The sequence below is a fragment of the Mesoplodon bidens genome (assembly GCF_964165515.1).
Source record: "Mesoplodon bidens genome assembly, chromosome: 7".
NCBI classification, from domain to species: domain Eukaryota; kingdom Metazoa; phylum Chordata; class Mammalia; order Artiodactyla; family Ziphiidae; genus Mesoplodon; species Mesoplodon bidens.
In genome coordinates, this window is record NC_138164.1 from 5,448,390 (window position 1) to 5,470,995 (window position 22,606).

At 48.1% G+C, this 22,606-nt stretch overlaps 1 protein-coding gene across 2 annotated transcripts in view; it reads left to right on the top strand.

Annotated features, from left to right (window-relative positions):
• The first annotated feature begins 1,476 nt into the window (after nucleotides 1-1,476).
• ETS1 (ETS proto-oncogene 1, transcription factor) overlaps nucleotides 1,477-22,606 on the top strand; it is a 66,234-nt gene continuing 45,104 nt past the window's right edge. Inside the window, exon 1 of one of the 2 annotated variants that reach the window (XM_081238881.1) lies at nucleotides 1,477-1,942. In XM_081238881.1, coding sequence (XP_081095007.1) covers nucleotides 1,861-1,942 — 82 coding nt within the window. In that variant the 5' untranslated portion in view covers nucleotides 1,477-1,860. The remainder of the gene's footprint in view (nucleotides 1,943-22,606) is intronic. The other variant, XM_081238880.1, reaches the window with a different exon arrangement.

Below are 22,606 nucleotides of genomic sequence, written 5' to 3' on the forward strand. Positions count from 1 at the left end.
TGCGCGCGGGCTTTTCTCTGGTTGTGGCGAGCAGGGGCTACTCTTCATCGCGGTGCATGGGCTTCTCATTGCGATGGCTTCTCTTGTTGCGGAGCACGGACTCTAGGCGTGTGGGCTTCAGTAGTTGTGGCACGCGGGCTCAGTAGTCGTGGCTCGCGGGCTCTAGAGCGCAGGCTCAGTAGTTGTGCCGCACGGGCTTAGTTGCTCAGCAGCATGTGGGATCTTCCCGGACCAGGGCTCGAATCCGTGTCCCCTGCATTGGCAGGCGATTCTTAACCACTGCGCCACCAGGGAAGCCCCAGAAAGATTTATGTTTAATCTTTTAGTTCATCAGAGATAGCTATCAGTGCCTGGCTCCAGCTATACATATGTGTCTAGGGTTGCACCTCTATGTCTACTGCTTGATTTGTTAATTCAGACCAACTCTCTCCATTTATGATAACCAGTGTGCCAGTGGCAAACCATTAATTATGCAGGATCATGTTATGGTGTCTGAAGTGTCTGGGCTTCCCAAATGGAAAAGGGGTCTGTGTACTGGGATTCTGTCATGGCTGCGAATGACGTACTCCAGAAATTCGAAACCACAGAGCCTGTGCATCACATTTTTGATGGTGGTGATCGGAGGGTTGTCAGTTTTATCTAGTGGAGGAGAATCTGTGAAAGGAAAGACAAAACTTTTGGCCAGTGGTGACATAATTAGAGGAACAGAATAATAGTTCTCCCTGCCACCCAACCACTGCTGTAGGGAAACTGGAAGCTTAAGGAAGCCCAGGAGTGGATGCTAGTTTGGGGGCCCTGTTCCTGACTCTCCCAGTAATAAAGACGACGTTGGGCCTTTGTTTTGGGTCTCCAGAAGGCTGCCTTGGGCTCGATCCTTATCAAGGGCAGGTCATTTTCAACTAATTTCTTAACGAGGACACTTGTTGGCCCTTGAAAAATCGAAGGCTCCTCCAGCAATCCAGTCCCGATCCCTGACTCATAATCGGCTGGAGTCCAATATTCCCAGAGCCCTTTGAGGACACTGGCTCGGAGCCCCCTGCGCTTGCTCGCACGCATGCCCCTCCAGTCGCTGCCTCACGTCCTGTGTGTCAGTCTTTGTGAATGAATGATAGACACGCACTTGGAGAACTATGCCGCTCCCGGGACGGGGCGGGAGCGGGTGACCAAGTCCTCAAGAATGCGTGGAGAATCTGACGGACTTTCCCGAAGGGCCGGAGCGGCCTCGGCGCCCGCTGGCTCCGCGTGCGGCTCCTCTGCGGCCCGGCTGCAGTGCCCGGGGGGCAGAGGGCGCGGCGGGCGCCGAGCTCCGCCCAGCCTTCCTTTCGGTTTGGACCGCCGCCGGCGATTGGCCGCGGGTCCAGGGCCCCGCCTCCGGCCGTGCCCGCCCTCGCCGCCCCGCCCCTCGTCCCTCCCGCCCCCCCCGCGGAGACCCTGGGGGAGGGGGCCGGGCGCGCAGACCCACGGCCAGGGCTCGGAGCCTTGAGTAACGCCCCAAAGAGGAGGGGAGAGCGCGCGGGCGAGGGAGGGAGTCGGCTCCGGAGAGCGAGGGCGAGGGCGAGCGCAGGCGGCTGCCTGTGGAGAGGAGGGAGCCGGGCCAGGACTAGGAGGTAGCCGGCGGGGCGCAGGCGAGGCGGGGACCCGGCGCGCGCACTTTCCCGCAAAGTGCCAACTACCCGGGAGAGAGTTCCGGCCGCTCACCTTCTGGGCGCCAGGGAAAGTCAGCGGGAATTCGAGATTTTAGGGGAGAAGGTCCGATCCCCCCGTCCCCTGTCCCTTGTTACTTATCCCCATTAAAAAGAGAAACAACAAGAATAACAGCAAACTTGCTCTAGTCCCGTCTGTCCCCCCACTCCTGGCACCATGAAGGCGGCCGTCGATCTCAAACCGACTCTCACAATCATCAAGACGGAAAAAGTGGATCTGGAGCTTTTCCCATCCCCGGGTGAGTGGTGACTGCCGAAGCCCCCACTCCAGCTCTCGGCCAGAGGCCGGGGTCCCCTCCGCTTCTATCCCCTTCGCTCTTCCCTTCCAGGCAGTGGTGCGTTTCTGCCGGAGCTTCTGCCTGAGCAGGCGATGCTGGTGGCAGCTGGAGAGAGGTAGAGAGGAAGAAGAGGACTGTTGGTGGCCCGAGACCCTTGTTTGGGGGGTGGTATTTATTTTCACAGCTGTGTTTTTGTGAGTAATGGGAAAAAGCTTTTAGAATGGCCAGCACTCCCATTCTGCTTTTTTATTTTTCCAAATGAGCGGGAACCCTCTGGCCTTATTCCTTAACGTTAGGGGGGTGGACACTGCCGCCGAGGGCATCATCCCCTGACCCTGCAGTCATGCCCCAGAACTGGAGCCGGATGGAGGGCCTTGGGTAGTAAGAGCCCAAGCGGTGTCTAACTGGCTGGCCTTCATGCACATTTTCAAATGTCTTGCCTTCCTGAGCTCCCCTGTCACATGTCCCTTTGCTACCTAGCTTCTCTTTTCTGGGTTGAGGATAGGGAGGTGGGAGCGGAGCTGAAATGGTCATCTTAACCGCAGGACACATCCCGATTCTGTTCATTCAGGTTACTCACTTTATCCATCTTTCTAATCTGCCGAAAATTGTCCCTTGGTACCAAAGATCTGTTAGAAGAGGGAAAACCTCCCAACACCAGACGTGACTTTGGGTCTTTGGTTGGTGTGTTATCCAACTCTTGGATTTGTAGGATTTGAAAAGGAAAGGGGTAGGACAGAAATTTCATTTTGTCTTAGACACAGTTTTTGGTGCTAAGCACTTTAATGGACGCTGGAGCTCCAGAATTTCTGGAATAAATGCAATTTGAGAAGAAAAGACGCTTTCTTGTAGGATAGGGAACTGCCAACTATCCAGCTATCCTTAAGAGATTCGTTATTTTGGAGGTAAAGCTATATAGAAAGATGTAGGGAGAAGGTGGTGCTTTTTGGAAAAAAATTAATCGCAGTAACGTGCTGCTCTGTTGTATTGGATTATCAGTAAGTTCAGCGGCTCCCCATGTTTACCACTTCCTTGCCTCCGCCATAATTAGTTGCTTATTTTAACCCTTTCTTAATCTGCTTAAACTTTCAACACAAGCCAAGCTGACGTTTTGTCATTTGGAGATCCTGCAGAAATCTTAATAAAGACATGGTAGTGGCTGGTGTCTTCTCCTCTTAGACCCCCTAACACTCAAGCCCAGGGTTGATCCCTGGGAGGTGCAGGAAGACTAAGGCTGTTTGTTGTCACAAGGATGCTGAGATGAACTGGCACCTCGGAGACATTTCGGCTACATAGAGCTACAGTTCAGAAATGATGCTGCTGTGATGGTGGTTTTGGGGAGTTCCAGGCAGCCAGAATAAATTCTGTTAGTCACAATTGATTCAGACCATTTATAGAGGAAGTGAAAGGATAGTTCCCAGCAAAGATAGATCTCAACCAGTAGGTCCTTTCCTTAAGTATGGCTTGTTTATATGTGTGTTTGTGGGGAAGAGACAGATTTGGTCATCTGGGAAATGGTGTCGATATGTCAGTCCATGAACCTACAATGGATTTGGCATGCTGGGAAGGAAAAAGAGCCCCTAGCAACACATGTTTTAGATCACAGTAAACAGCGGAAGCATTTTGGGGGAGTAATTTAGTAAATATTAGAGGTTTTAAGTATATGGTGCTGTTCTGTTGATTATTGATAAAAATAAATCCTGAGCAAGTAACTATTCTTAGCTTTCCCATCTGTAAAATGGGGACAGTGAGGCCTAATGCTGCAGTCATACCCATTATAATAAGCAAATTTACAGTGCCCTTCTTTTGCAAAAATATTTTGTCAGCAACCTTCAATACAAGAAAATTTCAACTGATCAAAGAAATTGGGCAGTCTTCTGCCATTCATTGTAACGAGATTTGATTTCTGGTGCTATCAACTAAGTTTGAGCTCATCTTTTTCTGGAGGTTTAGTAGCATATACGTGACTATTATGCCCATACCCCAGAAAGGGAAATTGAGGCACAGAGAAGGTAAGTTACTTACCTAAGAATGTCTAGTGAGCCTGCAGCTCAAGTAAAACGCACCCCGGTTTCTATCATCTAAGTGTACAGTTGCCTTGAGTAATACTGCAAGTTACCTCTGTAAAGCTTAGCAGAGAAACTTCAGTTGAGACTTAAACTTGCAGGTGCAAGGATGCAGGAAGCATTGGCATGGGCTGCTTGCTTTTGTTGGTGGGAAAAGACACTGACTGGCAAAGTGGGGATTTGCTTTGCCCATCAGACCATACAGGACATTTTTAAAGTTTAACTTCTCATAGCGTGGCTTTGTGTCTAGAGCTGTGACAAGTATTTGTCAGAATGATTCTTTGGGTTGTTTAGTTTCTTATGTGTGGAGACAACTATTTGGGGAACTTACCTGGTTTAAATAATTAAACCAGGATTTCTTTCTCCCCCTCTCCCCCCATATATGAGGGCTGGAGAGAGGCAAGAGGGAGGTGGGTGTCCCAGCAGGAGCCTGGGTCATTTGCCAGTCTCAGTGGCTAGGACCTTATCAAGAACCTTTATTCACTTTGATTCTGGGTTGAGACCTCACAGGAGTTTTGACAGCTTTAAGTGCCAAATTACCATATACTTGGAAATAACATTGGCATTGAATTTTCCTTGTAGGTGTAAAGTTGGATATATCATTTTGATTGTAATACATGATTGCCAGGTTCTCAGAGCTTAAATAGGTTAAAACAGGCAAAGCCATAGAGTGTCCATGGAGTTCCCTCCTGGTGTGGAGTTTGCTGAGAAGGGGTGGAGGCTGGGTGCCAAAGCAAATACATTCCCCAGACGCTTAATTTTTCCTCTCCTTTCCCACTCCACTTTCTTGGTGAGGTGAGCATAATGCTCAGGGAAGATCAGGAATTCTAATTCTGCTTGTTTGCGCTTTTACAAGAATGAAGAAGGATCAGCCCCCCTCCTACCCTAGGAAAGGATGTCCATCCCTCAGGGACCTGTATTGCCCTTAGAGATAGGAAGAAGCTCCGTCCCTCTCCCAGTGCCTTTGGTCAGTCTTTGTATCTTCATCTGTACAGACGAGAAAGAAGGGCAAGCTGCCGGGCTCTTAGGATCGCCTGTTCACTGTGCTTCCAGACCCCCACGGACCACGCGCCATTAGTGACTATGAGGCCAGCATTTCCCAGCAGGGACTCTGTAGCCAGCCTGTCTGGGTTTGAATCTCAGTTCTGCCACTTACTAGCTGTGTGACTTTGGACGAATTACTTCATCTCTCTCTGTGCTCTAGCTCCTGCATCTGTAAAATGAGTGCCATAATCCTTCTACGTCATAGGGTTGATGTGAGAATTAAATCTATTACTGTGTGCAAATCTTAAAACAGTGCTGATCCACAATAACAACACAAAATGACGACGGATGTAGAATTTTTAGGGGCCCTTGAAGTGTTTTATAGGGGCTACAGCTGCCTATGCCCCTCCCCTAATCGCTTATTTGAGAGGGAAAGAAGAGTAAAGTTAAAGAGAACCTTTTCACCTGCCTCACTGAGATCTCACACTCCATGCTGTGCCCCAGCAGCAAACAGCGAGCCAGGTAACTCTCAGAGTGTCAGGGCATCTCCGGGGCCCGGCTGTCAGTTACAGGCTCAGGGATCAGTCACTGTGGGTGATGGAGGTTGTCAGCGCTGCCTCAGGGCCAGAAGGCCACCAAGACTAGGGGCCGGGGAACATTTGCAGGGTTGATGGAAATGTAGAGTTCTTCAGTTATGCAGGGTTGGGAAATGCATCACATCCAGTTATTATAAAGTATCTCACATCTTCTTATTTATTTATTTGTTTGGCAGAGCTTGCATTCCTGGCATTTTTGGTTAGTTTGTATTGCTGTTTTTTTGGTCTGTGTAACTTTTTTTCTTTCTTAAAGAGACCAGACCACCCTGTAGGGGGATCACCTCCCCCTAGGAGACAAACCAGCCCGCGGTCAACCTCCCAGAGCCCAGCTTGCTCTGGGCTCCATCAAAATCTCTGCAAAACCGAGAGCTGGTTAGTGTAGGTCAGGATTTTTTCAGGAAAGCGAGGCTCCGTATTGCAAAGAGCACAGATAACCCTACAATGGCGACAGCGAGAGTATAATTTCAGCCATCCCTGGTTTGCGGAATGAATCACCCATGGCTGCGGTGGCATTCCCTGAGCTTGCAGTGAAGGTAGATTCCTGCCATTCCCAAGTTGTAGGGATATTTCTGAAACACGTATTGAACTTGCATTACGTGCCAGGTTCTTTCCCACTTCACACCACTAACTCTGGGGTACGGGCACATATTATTATATCCATTGTTAGATGAGGAAGAGGATATTCTGAGAGATGCATAATTTGCTCTAGGCCGCACTGATAGAAACTTATAAACTGATGAGCGTTGCGAGCATTTTATACCTAATGTAAAGCACCGTCTTATTCACAGAAACTCAGGGAATTAAGAGGGGAAACGAGGAGGCACTGGTGGTTGGTGCTTTGGGGGTTGAGGGGTGCAGGGGACCCCTGCCGCCCTGCACGACTCCTCTGAGCTTGGGGTTAGGGCCTGTCTGTCCCATGAGCTTCCTCCAGGACTGGCAGTCGAGGTGTGTTGCTTTAAGAAGATGCTTGAGGGTTCCAGCGACGCTTGCCTGAGATCACCAAGCAGAGAACCAGGCTTCTTGCTTTTCCAATGTCTTCCAGATGTAGTTCGTTCTCTCACAGGTGAGGACGTGATTGTGTTCACTTCCAAGGTCACATCCTTCCCAGAGCCTCCCCATTCGGCCTGATTTACCTCTTTTCGTCACGGACACAGCTCTGCATGTATCTCACTCACAGTCTGGGCGACGAGAGACACACATCAGCAGCAGTTTATTTTCTTAGTACAGATGTAATTTAATTTTCCTTCCTGCAAGGAGGCCAGAGGTACCTGCCTTGATTGTCTGCACAGCAAATACGTTTTATCTTTTTCCCTGCCTAAAATGTAGGGTTTTCAAGCCCGTGTCATGGGTCAGGGCACATTGTGTGTAGCTGTTCTGGCACAAGGAGGGAAGTTGAGCCCCAGGGTGCTACCTGCAGACCTGCCCACTCCAGCCCACCCCCCACCCCCACCCCGCTGGCCCACAGCTCAGAGGGAAACCAACAGGCTCCCTGGCGACTCATCCATGGGTGAGGCCCTGGTTCCTCTGTCACTGCCTTATGGGGAGCATTTTTTCCAAACAGTTAATACCCCTGGGTCCCACGGTCATCACAGAGAGGAATCTGTATATTCACAACTCAGTCCTCGTGTTTTCATCTGGCTGCTCCCGAATGAAGTGGGGGCCCCATCCCCCTGCTCAGACAGAGTCTCAGATGGGATTTGCCTCCCTGTTCACGCTATTCTAGGTCCACCCTTTGCTTACAGCTGTTAAGCTCTTCTTAACTCTGAGTTAGGAATGTGAAGACAATCCCCAAATCTATCATTTTTCCTTGGCAGGTATCTACAGCTCCAGTTTGCTTTTTTTTTTTTTCAGTTGGGTTGAAGAGCTCTTTCTCCAGAACTTCAGTAGATGTTTTTCACATTGCAGAAACAGGCTGTTTGGCTACTTTTCTTGAAGCTCTGTGCCTATCTTTGTTAGCTTTTTCTTTCACTTGGGTAGTTTATAGTCTCTATGCAGATCCAGAAGGAAATTGGTCTGTAGTGTAGGTTACAGCAGATCCAATATCACTGGCGGGGAGCCATGCTTACAGAAACACTCAAAATATTGCTGTTTGAGCCATAAATATTTATTGATTATTTGGCCGACTTCTTCAGATTTCTCAGGTGCTTTCCAGTTTCTGCTGCTTGGGGGCAGGCCTGTCGCTGGGCACTGGAAAGGTAGCTTCTTACTTCCCCATCACCTTTTCCCCATTGTCCTTTTTCTGTAGCATTTTGCTCGGTCTCAGAATTGTAAGAGATTGACCCAGATGGTGCTTTAAGGCCCAATGTAGCATTGGAAAGTTTTAGGGTATTGGATTTCAGATCTTGATGGTGTCTGCTTGTAATTTACCATCCAAACTGGGACACTTTTGAGAGTGTAATGGGTGCTGTTAATAATTACACCACAATGAGAGATAGACTAGTCCCTGGAAATGGGGTGCACACTCCTTAGACACTGATTTTGGACAATAATATTCTTTATGATATCTACTTAGGCCATCCAGAGTAAGCTAAAATAACCAAATTAAGAGTTTGAAGAAATTCAAGTTCAGTGTGGTTTCCCCCAAGCATGAGTTATATTTGTAAATGTGTTTTTTGACACATAATATAATGTTTCTCAGCACCTGGGAAACAACTAAAAATCAACCTCAAACGAGTTCACTTTAAGCATTTGAAACCTCTTGGTAGCTTTGAGGAGCTATGCTAAGCTGTCAGTTTTTGCTTTGCAAAGTTCTGCAGAGGAACTGTAAACTCTCTGCGTGTAGGGTGTGTGTGTGTGAAAAATGAACTTTTGAGTAGGGGGAAATGCCATCATTACACACGTGAAGACAATGACATTTTTCCTTTGTTTTGTTTTAATGTTTATCCAAGATGAGAAGTTTTACGTTGGGATCAAAAGGGGCAAAAAAAATTTTTTTCTTTGTACCGTTAAAATGGGTAAAAACAAAGAGAAAAGTAAAACAGCCAGCCCTCAATTTTTTAGGACGGAGGAAGGGAATGGAATAGTGGATTCAACTGCAATATCCCATCTGGCTAAAAAAGAAGAGAAAAAAAGAAGAGAGGTGACAGGAGAAGAGTTAGAAAGTATGAAAGGACTAATTAAAGAATGAAAGGAGATAGTGAAAAAAACGATCAAAGAATTTAAGTGATATTTCATAGACTTTTGGAAAAACCCCCATATGGACCAAACATTGCACTTGGGTAAGAATTCTAGTCCAAGTGGCCAGGTGGGTAATCTGTTTCCACTCGTTGTCTCTGTAATCATTTCTGAATACTTTACATCCTGCACGGCTGTATGGCAGGTCAGGGCAACCCAGATGGAATAATCGTTGTGCTCTACGTGCTTTCATGGGTAAAAGTGCAGGAGGAGCATCATTTGAACTTGTGGAAGTACATGGGGATCAATGATTCTATTTTCTGTGTCTGTTGGGCGCTTTCTTCCAACAGTTCTAGGTTAGAATAATTTCCTGGGTCAGCTTCAGGGAGACCATGGGTATTTCAGAAAAATTTGGAAGATGTGGTTAAAAACAGGGAGAGGAATATTTTAGATAGAGAGAACAGCATGGGGAGAATGCTGAAAGTTTGGAGTGAAAGAAAGGCTTACATAACTATGAAGAAAAACACCTTGATTGTAGAAAGGGAAGAGAGTTGCAAGTGTGAGACCAGGACCTATGTGAGAGCGTTTTGCATCTCAGGATGAATTTTGCCTTTGAAAGTAGGGAGATTTTAAGGACAGAGCAGTGTCATTGAAAAGGCTTATGAGAGAAGTGATTTTTTTTTTCTTTTGGTAGCATTACTTTACCTCCCAGTCATACTGTTAGTTGTTAAAACCTCTGTATCAGTTTATCAGAATAAGCGTTAAACCTCAGAGAAGATGAAAAAATCAGTCAGGTACATATTTTCAAGGTACAAATGGAAAATAAGAATCTAGGTTAGGCCAGGGGGTTCCTAATCTGGTGAGTGTTTGTAGATACATGTTTTTTTGAAGTATGTATTTAGAAACCCCTACTATGTGCTGGGTACTATACCTACTCTCAATTAATGATATTTTTGTGCAGTTAGACTTTTGTGCTGGGATAATCACTGTCATTACTTATCATTCATGAGAGTGTGTGGTTGAGTCTGATTTTCAAATACCCTTCAGAAAATCCACTACAGGGCATTTCAGTGGAAGAGTTTCCATGTATTGACTTCTATACTTCTAGTATTTATTTTTCTTTTTCCTATCTATTTGAGATTCCCTGCCTAGGTTTTTTTTTTTAACTCTATACATTATGCATTGGTTATCTTATATCATTGAAATACTAATTAATGTGTGGAATGCAGTGAGGATTCAGGACTAATAAGGGGAGATCTATCAACCTAGTAGGAGTACATTTTGTGTATAAGCCTAGCTGAGTGTCCACTCTGGGGAACCCATCATTGCCTGGAGACCCAGGAGGCCTGGATTCTAGCCATGGCTTTGCAACCCTTTGTCTGTGTGACCTTGGGCAAGTCATTTCTTTTTTCTGAACCTTCAGGTCTTCATCGTTAAATAAACTCACTGGAGAAGATGACCTGTAAGGTTTCTCTTAACGCTGATAGTGTATGAATCTAGATAGCATTTAAAATAATTAAGGCTTAGAGAGAGGATGGAATGTCATTCAAGAGGTAGGCAAAATGGGGATATTTTTCTCCTGGTCCCATATTCTGTTCATCACAGTTCCATCACTGGGAGGATTTTGAACACATTTGTGAAGACTACCTTTCATGGGGAGAGGCGTTAGGAATTGTCACAGGCCTTGCCTACGTTTGGAGAAACACATTGTCCCTGGGGTGACGCTGGACCAGGCGTCATACCTTCCTCTTGGTCCCTCTCCATGAAACAGCTTCCTTTTTCCATCAGCCTTTGCTACGGTTGCAGCGGAAAGCAGCTCCAGTGCGGGGGGTCTGCTCTGGAGGAAGGAGATGTAGGCTGGGGGTCCGGTAGGTGAAGCAGCCAGCAGCCCCAGCTGCATCCTCGGAGCTGAGCGTGTGGTCTGAGCCAGAGCTGTTTCATCTCGGCTGCTCCTTCTCAGGGCGCTGCTCTGGGCAGAAAAGGCCCCTCCTGCAGCAGGAACGCATTCTGCTCAAAGCCACCCTGGTGAGGCCCGTGCCTCTTGTGTGTACCAAGGCAGGGGCCGGGCCCTGGCTGCTGGGCGCTCGGGAATGGGGTCTGGACCTCCCGGAGGTGCTGGCTGCCAGGAGATCCCACCTGCTCTGGTTTACCCGGGTCCAGGAAGCTGCGAGTGTGTGCTGGGGTGTGGTGAGCACGGGCTGCCGGGCTTTCAAAGGCTGCCTTTACAGCAGTGGAGGCACGGCGCCTGCACACAGTTGTTATTTGAAAATCAGGTTCTTGATGTTATTGCTACATTTTGAGAAAGATCTGACACGGTTGCCCTTTTCTTTCAGGAGCAGGGACCTAAGATCAGCGTGCCAATTTGGGGGAAAAACAAGAAAAACTGCCACTGATAAGAGGGCAGAGTTGATCTATCCGTCATTGTGTAGGCATCTCTCATCTCCTCTTTACCTTTTTCTTGTTTTTTTCTTTTCTATTAGTTATTGGATGCCAGCTTATGAACGTGCCAAGAACCTCATTCTTTTACCCCTATCCCTGATAGCTAAGTATTATTCTCATCTCTCAGATGAAGAAACCATGAGGTTAAACAATGTGCCCAGGGCCACACAGCGGGTGAGCGGAGTTTAGATTCAAGCCCAGCTGTAGGTCACTCCAAAGCTCACTCTTCTCAGAAATATTTGGATATTTGTTGACTTTGGGGAAATACTAAGGTCTGTTTGTGCCTATTGTTTACCACTTCACTTATTACTTGGTTGTGATCTGGTAGCGTTTCGCAGTTTGCCATGTGACTTACTCCCCCTTTGAGCTTCACAGTCCCTTGAGTTACAAGTATGTTACAGGTCGGGAAGTGGATGCCCATTTGTGATGCCAAGATCCTTTCCCAAGGTAACTTGGTAAGTAAGTGGCAGAGTTAGAACAGGAAGCTGGAATTCTCCTAACCCCTTGACGTGTCCATTCGGCCACACACATTTTAAATATTTCCTTGATTGGATGAATACATAGTGCATTCACATTACTACTATGGCTACTAAACATTAGCTTGAGGTAGAAGTCTTAACAAGGCATCCTCTGCTCTTTTGCTGGAGACTGAGTTCCCTGCATATTTTCTATGTATCGTTAGTCGGTCCCCTGTAGACAGTTGGCTGATTATTCAGCTTCGGGTGGGTTGCACAAATCACTATCATATGGGGTCTGGAAAATTTGCACAGCTTTCCATGATGCCAAACCACTGGCCAAACTTTAAGTAGGATGGTAGGTTAGTTCTTTCTCAAGAAGTAGAAAAAGGTGAGTTACCCCACAGGCTTCTAGACAAAGATGCAGTTTTCCTCTGGGGTAGGCTGACTTTGGACTTTGAGAAATGCATTTTTTTTTTTTTTTAATCTAAAGAGTTTTGAAAAGAATTCCTGTCCAACCCCCGTTTCCTTATACTGAAATATTGCTTTGGTCTTCGGAGCCTCGGTTTACCCTTTTTAGCAAATGAGGTCCACTTTAATGACAAGCACGAACTTCAGGTAGGCAGAGGAGCACTTCAGGATAAAAAGTAAAACAAAACCCCAGAAACTTTGCATCTCATACTGCATGCTATGGGAAAGAACTGTGCCAGAGAGGTGTACAAGAATTACATTTTCGGTGAGTGATGTTTTTCCCCTGTTAGTTTCCATGTGGGGCAGGGGCACTTGCTATGGCACCAGGTGTATACCCTTGGAGTTTAGTTAAGTTATATTAGATTATCCCCCTAATACAATGTGTTGTTCCTTAGCAATAAAAATAAGCCTTCTTCCCCCTGTTTTGGTCATTCTGGAAGCAAGAGCATTCCAAAGCCAGATGACAGGTTGTTACACGGAGAAGTGGCCCCTTGGCATGTGGCTGTTTCCTTGGGAGTGAATTTAACTCTAAATGGCCAGCAGTGCCCTCGGGGGCTTCTGGATTATTGGGGAAGAGGAGGTGGGGATGGGTGTAGAGCTTGGTACACTTGATTGCAGCCAGAATGGAGAATAGGTTTAAGTTTGGCATTTTCGGATGTGGGCACTAACTTTAGTCTTGTCGGAACATTAGTCTTGTAAAGCAAATCTTAGTGTGGCTGCCAAGTGTCACCTCTTCAAAATGGGGTTCAGGCCTCAACTTCTGAGTCGTTTTGCTCAGGCCTGCAGTGTCCTTGGTCTTCCCTTTTCCTGGTTTGAGCATTTTCTGTGTTGGTAGCCAGACAGGTCCACCCAGATAGGTGCCCATCCTTTACCTTTTGCTGCCTGGCATGAGAATCAGGATGCATGATTCACTTTGAGCTGCCAGATTCTGGCCACATCTCTGCGTCACCTGTCAGCTCCGCATTCTTCTGGAAGAAGGGCGTTCCTGGTGAGTGAGCTGCCTTTGCTTGGAGAGAGTGGGACTGTTAATGAGCTCACATTTACAGAAAACTCTGGAGGCATCCGTGATATAATTACTGGGAGATATGATACAGAGTGGCGATGCTGAATACCTAGGAACTCTCTAAGGGTGAATCGTGTGTGTGTACAGGAAATGCATCCTTGATTTCACATCAGATCAAGAGTTCAATCTTACACCTTCCTTACCTCCTAATGGAAATCAAACATTCTCCAGAGCTGCTGGGTGCTTGTTTTTGGTCTCTGTACATATCTGTGCTTCAGTTTGGAGGCATGAGAGAAGTGAAACTAATAGTTCTAGAGTACCTACTGTGTGCCAGGCACTTTGCAGAGTGCTTCACACAAATAATCACATTCTTTAAACAACCCTCTGAAGTTGGTGTTTTATTTTTTTAACGTTTTTAAATTTTATTTAAAAAATTGTTTTTATTGAAGTATAGTTGATGTACAATACTGTATAAGTTATAGGTGTGCAACATAGTGATTCACAATTTTTCAAGGTCATGGTCCATTTATAGTTATTATAAAATATTGGCTGTATGCCCTGTGTTGTATTATATCTCCTTGTAGCTTTTTTCGTACATAAGACTTTGTACCAAGGTTGGTGTCTTAACCCCCATTATGAAGATAAGAAATTGAGTCTCAGAAAGGCTCCAATAATTTTCCCAAACCCATAGAACTCTCAAGTCACAAATTTAAACTTAGATCCTTCTAATTACAAAGTCCTACCAACTTAGAATCTGTTTGGAGAGAAAATTTGCTAACATTCTCATCAGAGGCTTTGATTCTTGGTGCGTCCTTCTGCGCAGTGTGCTCTTTTGGGTTCCTCATTATTCTCAGGCTAAGAAAGAAAAACATCCAGTATATCTATAAATATATACCACTGGGATGTGTAATAGAGCGGAAGCCAAAAACATAGTTCCCATCATTTCCATGTGCATTTTCAAGTTCAAAGTGGACAAATGAAACGTAGGTACCTAAATTTACTAATGCATAGAGAGAGTTGGTGCTTTTGGCTCCATTTTCCAGATTGGGAAATCGAGGAATGAAGTAAGGGCTCCACTCATTCTTGAGAATCCTCCAGGGAGTGGATATTCAGAGGCACACGTCTAGGCCTTGAGGCCACTTGATACAACAGGAATGTTTGTAGAAAAATAAACACACACATGGAATGAATCAATGTCTGCATGATGGACCTGGAGTTAGCCTCTGATTCAGTTGGAGATTTAAAAAGAAAAAAAGAAAAATCTCTTTATTTCTGGATTTCTGAAGGCCTCTCTTAGGGGAGCCTTGTGGCTTTTCTATGCCCTCACCTGTGATGGATGGCCTGATGGGAGAAATTTGAAAGTCCAGGCTGGCTGCAGTGTCTCCAAAGGGTTTTGGGTGCTGGATGAGCAAAACAGCAACTTCATGTTTTAGATGAGATCGGGCCCCGGCAACTTGCTGCTGGATTCACAGGGTCGGGTTAGCGTGAGCTACTCACAGGCATCGGCTACAGACAATGAGCGGTGACCGGAGAGGATGAGTCCAGTCTCCAGGGGCCCCAACTGCCTTGCTTTGTAAGAAAACACTCACAGTGTTTTTACGGGCAAACCAGTTCCAAGGACTTAGTATTTGAATTTCCAAAAGCTGGTGCAAGATACGCAGGAGGCTCCTCCCACACAAACTCGCCAGGAATCTGAGACTCTTCTTCAAATTCCTGTTCTAATGGAGCCTCAATGCGGTCCACTTTTTTAGTCATTGGAGTTTGGTTCTTATATTCATCAGATGGTCTGTTTATGCCAAAGGTTTCTTAGCATCATCTTAAGATACAGATGCATTCTCCTCCCATTCGGTAGATGAGACCTCATAGTCACAGGGGAGGGATCCATTTTTGGGTGGCTCCATAGAAGATCTTCTTTTTCCGTGAATCCCACAGCCTCTCATTCATGACATTGGTTGTGATGATGTCTCTCCCTGCAGCCACCGCCCTGTCCTGGCAAGAGCGGGGTTTGGAGGTGAGACAGCCCCGCGTTTGAATTTTCTGCTCGCTAATTTGCCCTTCGGCAACGTGTTTGACTTCCCCAAGCCTTCCTTGTATAATCCTTACAATGGAGGTAATCATAAAGAGCTTTCAGGGCTCTTGCAAGGGTTTGAGATAATTCCCGTAAGATACTTTTCCACTGACGCAGGGTCTCATAAGTGGTGTGTTATCCTTCTGTTTCGTAGGCCGCCATTTCTGTACAGATGCTCTTTGCTGACTGTTGCTACTGTTGCTGTTGCTACTTCAGTGGTTGTTAGGACTGTGGTTACTGTGAACCTGGTTACAGAAAATTTTCCACTCGACACCCCTATAACCAAGTGGGCTGGAGCGGTCCCTGTGGCCAGTGATAGTGTTTTCTTCCTCTCACGCACACTTACCAAACTTGAGCTTGGCCTCAGGTCATGGGTCCGACTTTAAAAGCATCATGTTCAGGCCCTGGCCAGGTCACCAGGGCAGGTTCTTGGAATTGTCGTTATCAGGATATAGAATTATTTTAATTGTCCTCTTCTTCTCTTCTGGGAGTGACCTAAGCATGTGAGGTTTAGGAGGAAACCTCTACGACCTGTCACTGCAGCTGGCCTGGAGTGGAGCTGCCTCCTTCAGGCTGCCCTCCACGTTAGCTTGCTGCTGGGAAGGGCCAGGTCAGTGCGTCCACTCGGCGCCCTCCTAAAGATAATGAGCCTCGGGTCGGAGGAAGCCCACTGGCCTTGCTTCCTTCTCCACACCCCGCGTCCCTTCTGTCCCCCAGCAGATGCCCAGTAGACCCTCGCAGTACTAGCAGACTTCCGCTAAAGCGCTTCGCAACTGAAGATGCCTTCTCTGGAATCTGCCTGTGGCCAATTGCAGTGGTTGATTTACAGCCAGAATCTGGCACCTGGAAAAGGGGATCCTGTGTCTTTAAACAGCTGTGCTCCAGTGTGTGTAAATGTGCTTGCTAATCCAGTGACTAATTCAGTATATTATAAAGCAGCAATGAGCAGGCTGCCAGGGCAGGGCTGGATCCCAACTGGAGTGGTGTGTTAAGGCTCAGGGAATTATTTCTTGAATTCTGCCACACCACCCATCTCTGGAATGGACTGGACATCTCATCTGTCTGTTCCCTGCACCAGAATCAGCACTTGCGTTCTCCGGATTCCCATCCTGCTCTCGCCTGCTCCCTCCCTCCAGACCTTGGGTCAGTTTATTTACTCATCCGAGGGTAGAGCCAGTGCTCCATCTGAGTCAGGGCTGGGGAACCAATCAGAGCTGCTCTGGGGCATTCCAGGGGCCCAAACTCATGATCCCTCTTGGAAGAGAATTTTCCAAAAGGCCCCATTTGCTCACAGTGTTGTGACTGCACCTTTTCTCGGTTCCTGGCCAGGGAGCCTGGTCCCGTGTTTGTTTGCCTGAAGCCCTTTTGTCTGCCTTTCCTTTTTCCCCCCCCAGGGTTGGGAGAGAAACCTTCAGAAAGAGCCAGGTCTGATGGAGATCTCCTTCTCCTGAAAGCCTTCAACATGGAAATATACAAATGCTAATGTCAGTCTCCGTGGGCCCTGGGGCAGCCTCTTCTGGGGACAGCTTGGGGTGAGGTGACCTTGATGCTCTCTTCCTGTCTCTTGGAGTCTGTGGCCTCCCTCTCAGTCCTCCTGTAAGTGGTCCCAGAAGTTGTAGACTCCAGGCATCCGCCTCTGGAAACGACCTCTCCCAGCGTTTCTGTGGCCTCCCAGTGAGTGGGCCTGTCTGCCTCTCATGAGGCTTCCCTGTGGCTGAGGTCACAACGATGTCTCTTCCCTCTCGCTAATGCCACCCACCTGCCACTGGAGTTGTCCTTGACACCTTGGCCCCTCTTCTTCCTCACCCCCCTACATGCCAGACGTCAGCACCCTTGCCCCAGTGCTTCTGGAAGCCAGCCCGTCACTCAGTCTCAGTCATCAGCAGGAGTTGTGAGTGTAGAGAGGTGGTCTGTGTGCTTCCGTGAAGGGTCCATGTCTCCCAGTCACCGGGAGGTGTTCCCATTGCTTGGCTCATAGCAGGTGGCTCATTAGCTCTTTAAAAAAAAGTATTGCTTTTTCAACTGAGATATAATGCACATAATATAAAATTCACCATGTGAAAGAGTACAGTTCAGTGGGTTTTCGTACATTCACAGAGTTGTGCAGCCATCACCAATAACTGACTTGGGTACCTTTCTGTCACCCCTGAAAGAAGCCCCCCCGCCCATCGCAGCCAGTAGCTCTTTTTGCGTGAAGGCATGCTGGTCAGGCTGTCCAGCAGGGCACAGGGGGACGTGGAGCTGTGTCTCCTGGTGAGAGTCCCCGCCGCTCTCCCCTGATGCTCCAAGCACGGACCCACAGACCCGGGAAGCTCTGGGCTCGCTTGTTTTGGCTCTGCTGTGTAGGAAGCTAGTGTCTGTCTGGGCATAGATAATGAGCCCTTTCACTAGCTGCAGGGCTGTTCAGTCCCGGAGCTTGGGGCTGTGGTGGCTGCAGTTTCCTAATGGCTTCCTGATGAGGCAGAACCACTTACCAGCAGCGGATGAGGATGAGGGTATCCGCACCCGGGTCCTTCCCTCTCCCACCTGAGGCTGCGGATGGAGGGTGGCTTCTGCTCCCTCCGCTTTTGCACTGATCATTTCTTCTCTGATCTCCACCCGTTGGCCTATCAGGCCCATGGACCTGGAGATGGGGTCTGCCTGGGGACTTCTCAGCCCCTTGGGTTTGCCCCTGGGAGAGGCCTCCGATGCTGTCTGCTCTGGGCCAGTGTGGGCGAGACTCTGGGGTCGCCTTAGGGCTGCCAGAATGCCCCAGGCTGGGTGTTTGGGGCCCCATTCTGAAAGGAGAGAAAAAAAAAAAAAACCACCTGTGGAGGCTACAAGAGACCACAGCACAACCCTTAGCTGTCTGCACTCTGAATGCATTTGCAGTTAGAACAGGAGCTGCTTGTGTTGCTCCAGGACCTGGCCTTTTTGAGTTAGACTTATGGCCTTGTTAAGATGCATCAGGTTCAACTTACAGGCCAGCGCCCCGATCTTATGTTCTGCCTCTGTCAGTGGGGTTGGTTGTATCCCCTCATTGCTATCACCATGTCTTCTTTACCCTTCCAGCAGGACTGGAATGGTTGCGTCACAGGCCTGGTGGATGACACGATGGTGCGGTCCTCTCCTTTCAGTGCTTTTTAGGTGAAGGTCACTAGATCACTGAAATTAACTGCCGCCTTCACTCCTTCTGGATCGATAGGAATAGCACCCTCAACTTTTAGACCTCTTACGCAGACTGGTTTCGTGCAGTTGAAGTTGGGTGTTGGAGATTCTTGCTTTATGATCCCTGGCATTCAACTGGGATCCCTGCTGGCAGGAAGCTCCTCTACCGTAGAGCCTGGCCATCGTGATTGAACATTTATAACCTAGAGCAGGAGCAGATCCCATCCTGGGCCCGTTATACCCCGTGCTTTTTAGATCTTTGGATGGCTCCTTCCTCTGTTGTTCTTACGAACCTGGGGAGCAGTAGAGTTTGTCCCGAGTGATGACCGGGGCTTGATAGCAGCAAAGACAGGAGGGAGATGTCTCCCTCCCAAGCCACCACGATAAGGAAACAGCAGTGGTTCAGAGGACAAAAAGTACGGGCATGGAGCCAAGAGGTATCAGATTAGTAACCATGTGATGTCACTTCCCTGAGCTTCGTTTTCCCCATCCGTAAGAGAAAGGGGTTGAACTAGGTGATGTCTCAAGTCCCTTCTAATCCTGTGTGTTCCGGGATCGGGAGTCCTGTGGGCCACCTGACCAGGGCGGGCGCTCACCCACCCTCATCTCTATGGCAGCTTCCTGTCATTCATCTTGTACTTACGTCGAGTTGCCAGGAAGGGGAACATCCCTCCAAGGACTTGTTAAAGCTTTATAGCAAATTCTGTGAATTCCTCTTTTCCCTTTTTGGCCGAGGATAAGCTGTGTGCATCAGATAACCACAGCGAGGGCAGGGCAACACAGCGGAGCCGAGGCAGGGAAAAGTGTGAACACGCAAGTAGGGTGCGCGTGGGTTGCTAGCTCCTGCCCAAGGCCATGGAGAAGGCCAAAGCTGAAAAGATAGAGGCGCCAAAATTCTAGATCAGGAATACCTGGAAGCAGCCTCAGATGCTAGGCTTAGCAGGGAACCTAATGGTTTAGGGAGAGGACCCATAATCCCTTGAAGCTGTCTCTCAGGGTTCTAAGTACCTCCCTAGCAGCTCAGGAAACTTGAGCTGGGACTCAGATTATTCCCTAAAACCCTTAAGGCAACAGGATTTCTGACTCCTCGTTAGGGACGTACGTTTGGATTTACTGAGCTGAGTGGGGCCTTTATTTCACGAGTTGTTGAACATGTAAAGCCTGATGCTGTAAATTCCAGATGCTCCACATTAGGGCAGTGGCATCGGTTTTTGGTGCATGTAGCTGGTGTGCATTTTGGTGCATTTAGCAGGCGTCTTTGAAGACTGTGATCGGTCCAGAGAAGCGCTGTCTCATGCGCTTGCCAAATATACTATGGGTGGGAAGTCTTGCATCTTCTCTGATGTCAGTCTCTTCGGGGCGGGAACGTGTGTTCCTCTGCCTTCTCCCCATATTCCTGCCATGTGGCTCCCACGTGGTTCTCTTGAATGACACTGGGATGAGTCAGCAAGGCCCTTGGAGAAGAAGGGGATGCTTTCTTAGCCTGTTGGGAGCAGGGCGTGGGGGAGAAGTCAAGGAAGCAGTGTTTGAATGAGGTCCTGGACCAGGTTGGATGGCCCAAGTACCCACTTAGATCTTAAACAGTTTGGTGCCTTTTAGGTGGTCGTATGTTTCACTTGGGTTTCAGTCTCCACCATCTGCTTAGGACAGCAGTGTATAGGGGTGTTTGCTTGTCGTGGCCTTGTAGGTGGCATCTCAGATATCCTCGTGTTTCAGGTTCAGCAGGCCACTCTACAGATGGTCTGACCCCTGAACATCTGGATCCCTGCACTTCTGAAGTCAGCAAAGAGAGTGTGGGGATGGGGAAGGAACACAGTGCGTCACTTTTAATCACTCGTTGGTTACATTGGTCCCAGCTGTGTGCAGCACTTGCCTGCTCTGTGCTTAAGCTTTTAAATTATACGACATTTAAGTGCTCCCTCCCGCTGTGGTGACATTACCTGGGATGTTCTCGGTGAAACACCCTAAGCTATTTCAATGGAAGGGACGAAAACGATCTTTTTCAGGTTCCTTTCTACCTACTTAGTGTTGGTTTTCCAGGAGCAAGGAGGTTGATGGCAGGAACTCGTAGGCATGAGCGGGGAGCTTCAGGTTTTCCTTAGCGGGGCGCCCCGTCTGTACGAATCCCTGGATGTCTTGCCTTTGGGAGATTCCAGCTTTGCAGTTAGGATTCTGAAGTCTGTAAGCTTGGACTGGATCCAGGGGGTGCAGTTACTGACTCTGTTAGTTGCTGGTCAGTGCCGGGCTGTGGGTGGAAACTCACAGTGAAGCCCTGCTGCAGGAGGGCTGCTCGCAGGGCCTGCTCCAGGGTCCCTGTGCCTCCTTCCCCAGCCCAGGCCCAGGCTCTGCTCATTTTTGGTTTGGTGTCTATCACAGGCTTATGCAACCATTGCTGGTCCTTGTTAGTAAGCCTCCAGGAGGATTAAGACTGTAAGTAACACAGCTGGGAAGGATTAAAATTGTCACTCCAAAGTTATGTCAGAGCAGAAGATGGCATTTCCAGAAAATAGAGAAACTGTCCAAAGAGGATGATCTAAAGGGGAGTCAGAGGCCTTTATTGAGACATGAGGTACACGTACATGTGAAGATCAGCCCTCAGCCTCTTTATGCGCCACAGAAATGAGGAGGGAACGTTCCCAAGAAGAAACACTCTGAGAGGGACTCCAACCATGTGTCATTAACAGACCCGACGGGACCGACGGGACCGTTGTCTCAGGAACAAGAGAGTTGACCTCCGTCTAGTGGTCAGGCTTTCCGTGCACCCCTGCCTGCATGGCTCTGGCCTGGGCTGAGCAGCAGTTGCAGTCTGGACCCACCCGTTCTCCATGGTGGCTGTATTTTAGCAAAGTAGGCACGCACACTTCTTCACTTGGCTGAAGATGATCCTTTAGGCTAAGAAGAAACTACTCTGTGAGTGAAAAAGGAGCCTATTTCTAAGCAGGCGGTGTTCTGGGTGACCTCATCTTCCTCCCAGCCCAGATCCAGTTGGAGCTGTGCGTACAGGGCAGAAATCCAGTTCCTCCTGTCTGGGACTCACAGTGGCAGATAAAAATAGACCAAGACTTTGTCTGCAGCCATTGTTCTCTAAGTGCCCATTGTTTCTGGAAGCAAAGTGGCTGTGGCTCTAGAGCTTTAAGCTCTGTGCTCTCTCTCTCTCTCCCTCTCCCTCCCCCGCCTCCCCTCCTCCCCCTCCCTCCCCTCCCCCTTCCCCTCCCCCTTCCCCCCCCCCTTTCCCTCTTTCATTGTGCAGGGATCTGAGTCCCGGCTCCCCCATTTCCCTCAGCCGCCTTTGCACTTGTCTGGAGCTCCCCAACGGGTAGATCAACAGACTCCACTGAAGACTTTGTCCAAGTGTTTCCATGATTTGTGGCCAAGATGTGGACCTGTGGATCCAATGACAGTAAAGGCAGGAGGATCTGTAACTGGTTGAGCAGCTAAACCCAAAGGGTCTTGATGAATGTGTCAGTATCGGAATGATGCCTCGTCTCTGGTGTTATGTGATGGATCCCAGTACTTGGTTGTTGACGTTTCAACATTTTTATCAGGGGCTCAGGTTAGAGAAGGGTGCAGAAAGTATACTTAGTAAATTTCAAACGGTGCAAAGCTAGTAGGGTGAGGACAGATTCATGATACAGAAAAGGTCTCTACGCATGGAAACATGGATCCAAACAAGGTGAAGTTTAGTATGGATAGATGCAGCCTCTGCATGAGGTTAATGAGCCTCAGTCAATAAGTGCAGAGCTGGCTCAATCGCGGCGCCTATGGAGAAGGTCTGGCGGAGCACTTCGAGTGAGTGGCTTTCGCAGTATGGCTGTTAGAAAGATCGGGGTTGGTCTGCACCAATAGAAATGCGGGAGTAGGCTGGTCATGTCCGTGTTCTCATTTGTCTCCTGAGAAGTCTGGTTCAGCTGTGAATGTTCATGATGCTTTTTAGGGACACGGACATACAGGGGTGACCCTGGGTGGAGGCATGGCCAAAGCCAGGCCATTGTGAATGGTTGCAGGAACCAAGGAATTTTAATACCTGGACGGAAGTGATGATAAAGGGATGAGTAAAAATATTGAAAAGCTGATGAAGAAAGATTAAAATTGTACTGTGTGATTTCAGCCAACAGCACTGGAGCCAATGGTTGGAACGCGTAAGAAGGCAGACATTAACTCAGTGTGTACAGTTGTTTTAAAATAATTATTGCAGTCCTTAAGTGAAACTGAGTGGCTCAAAAAGTGGAGAGTGACTGAAGGTCTTAAGTGAGAAGTTATACTAAAGCACCCCTCCAGGCCT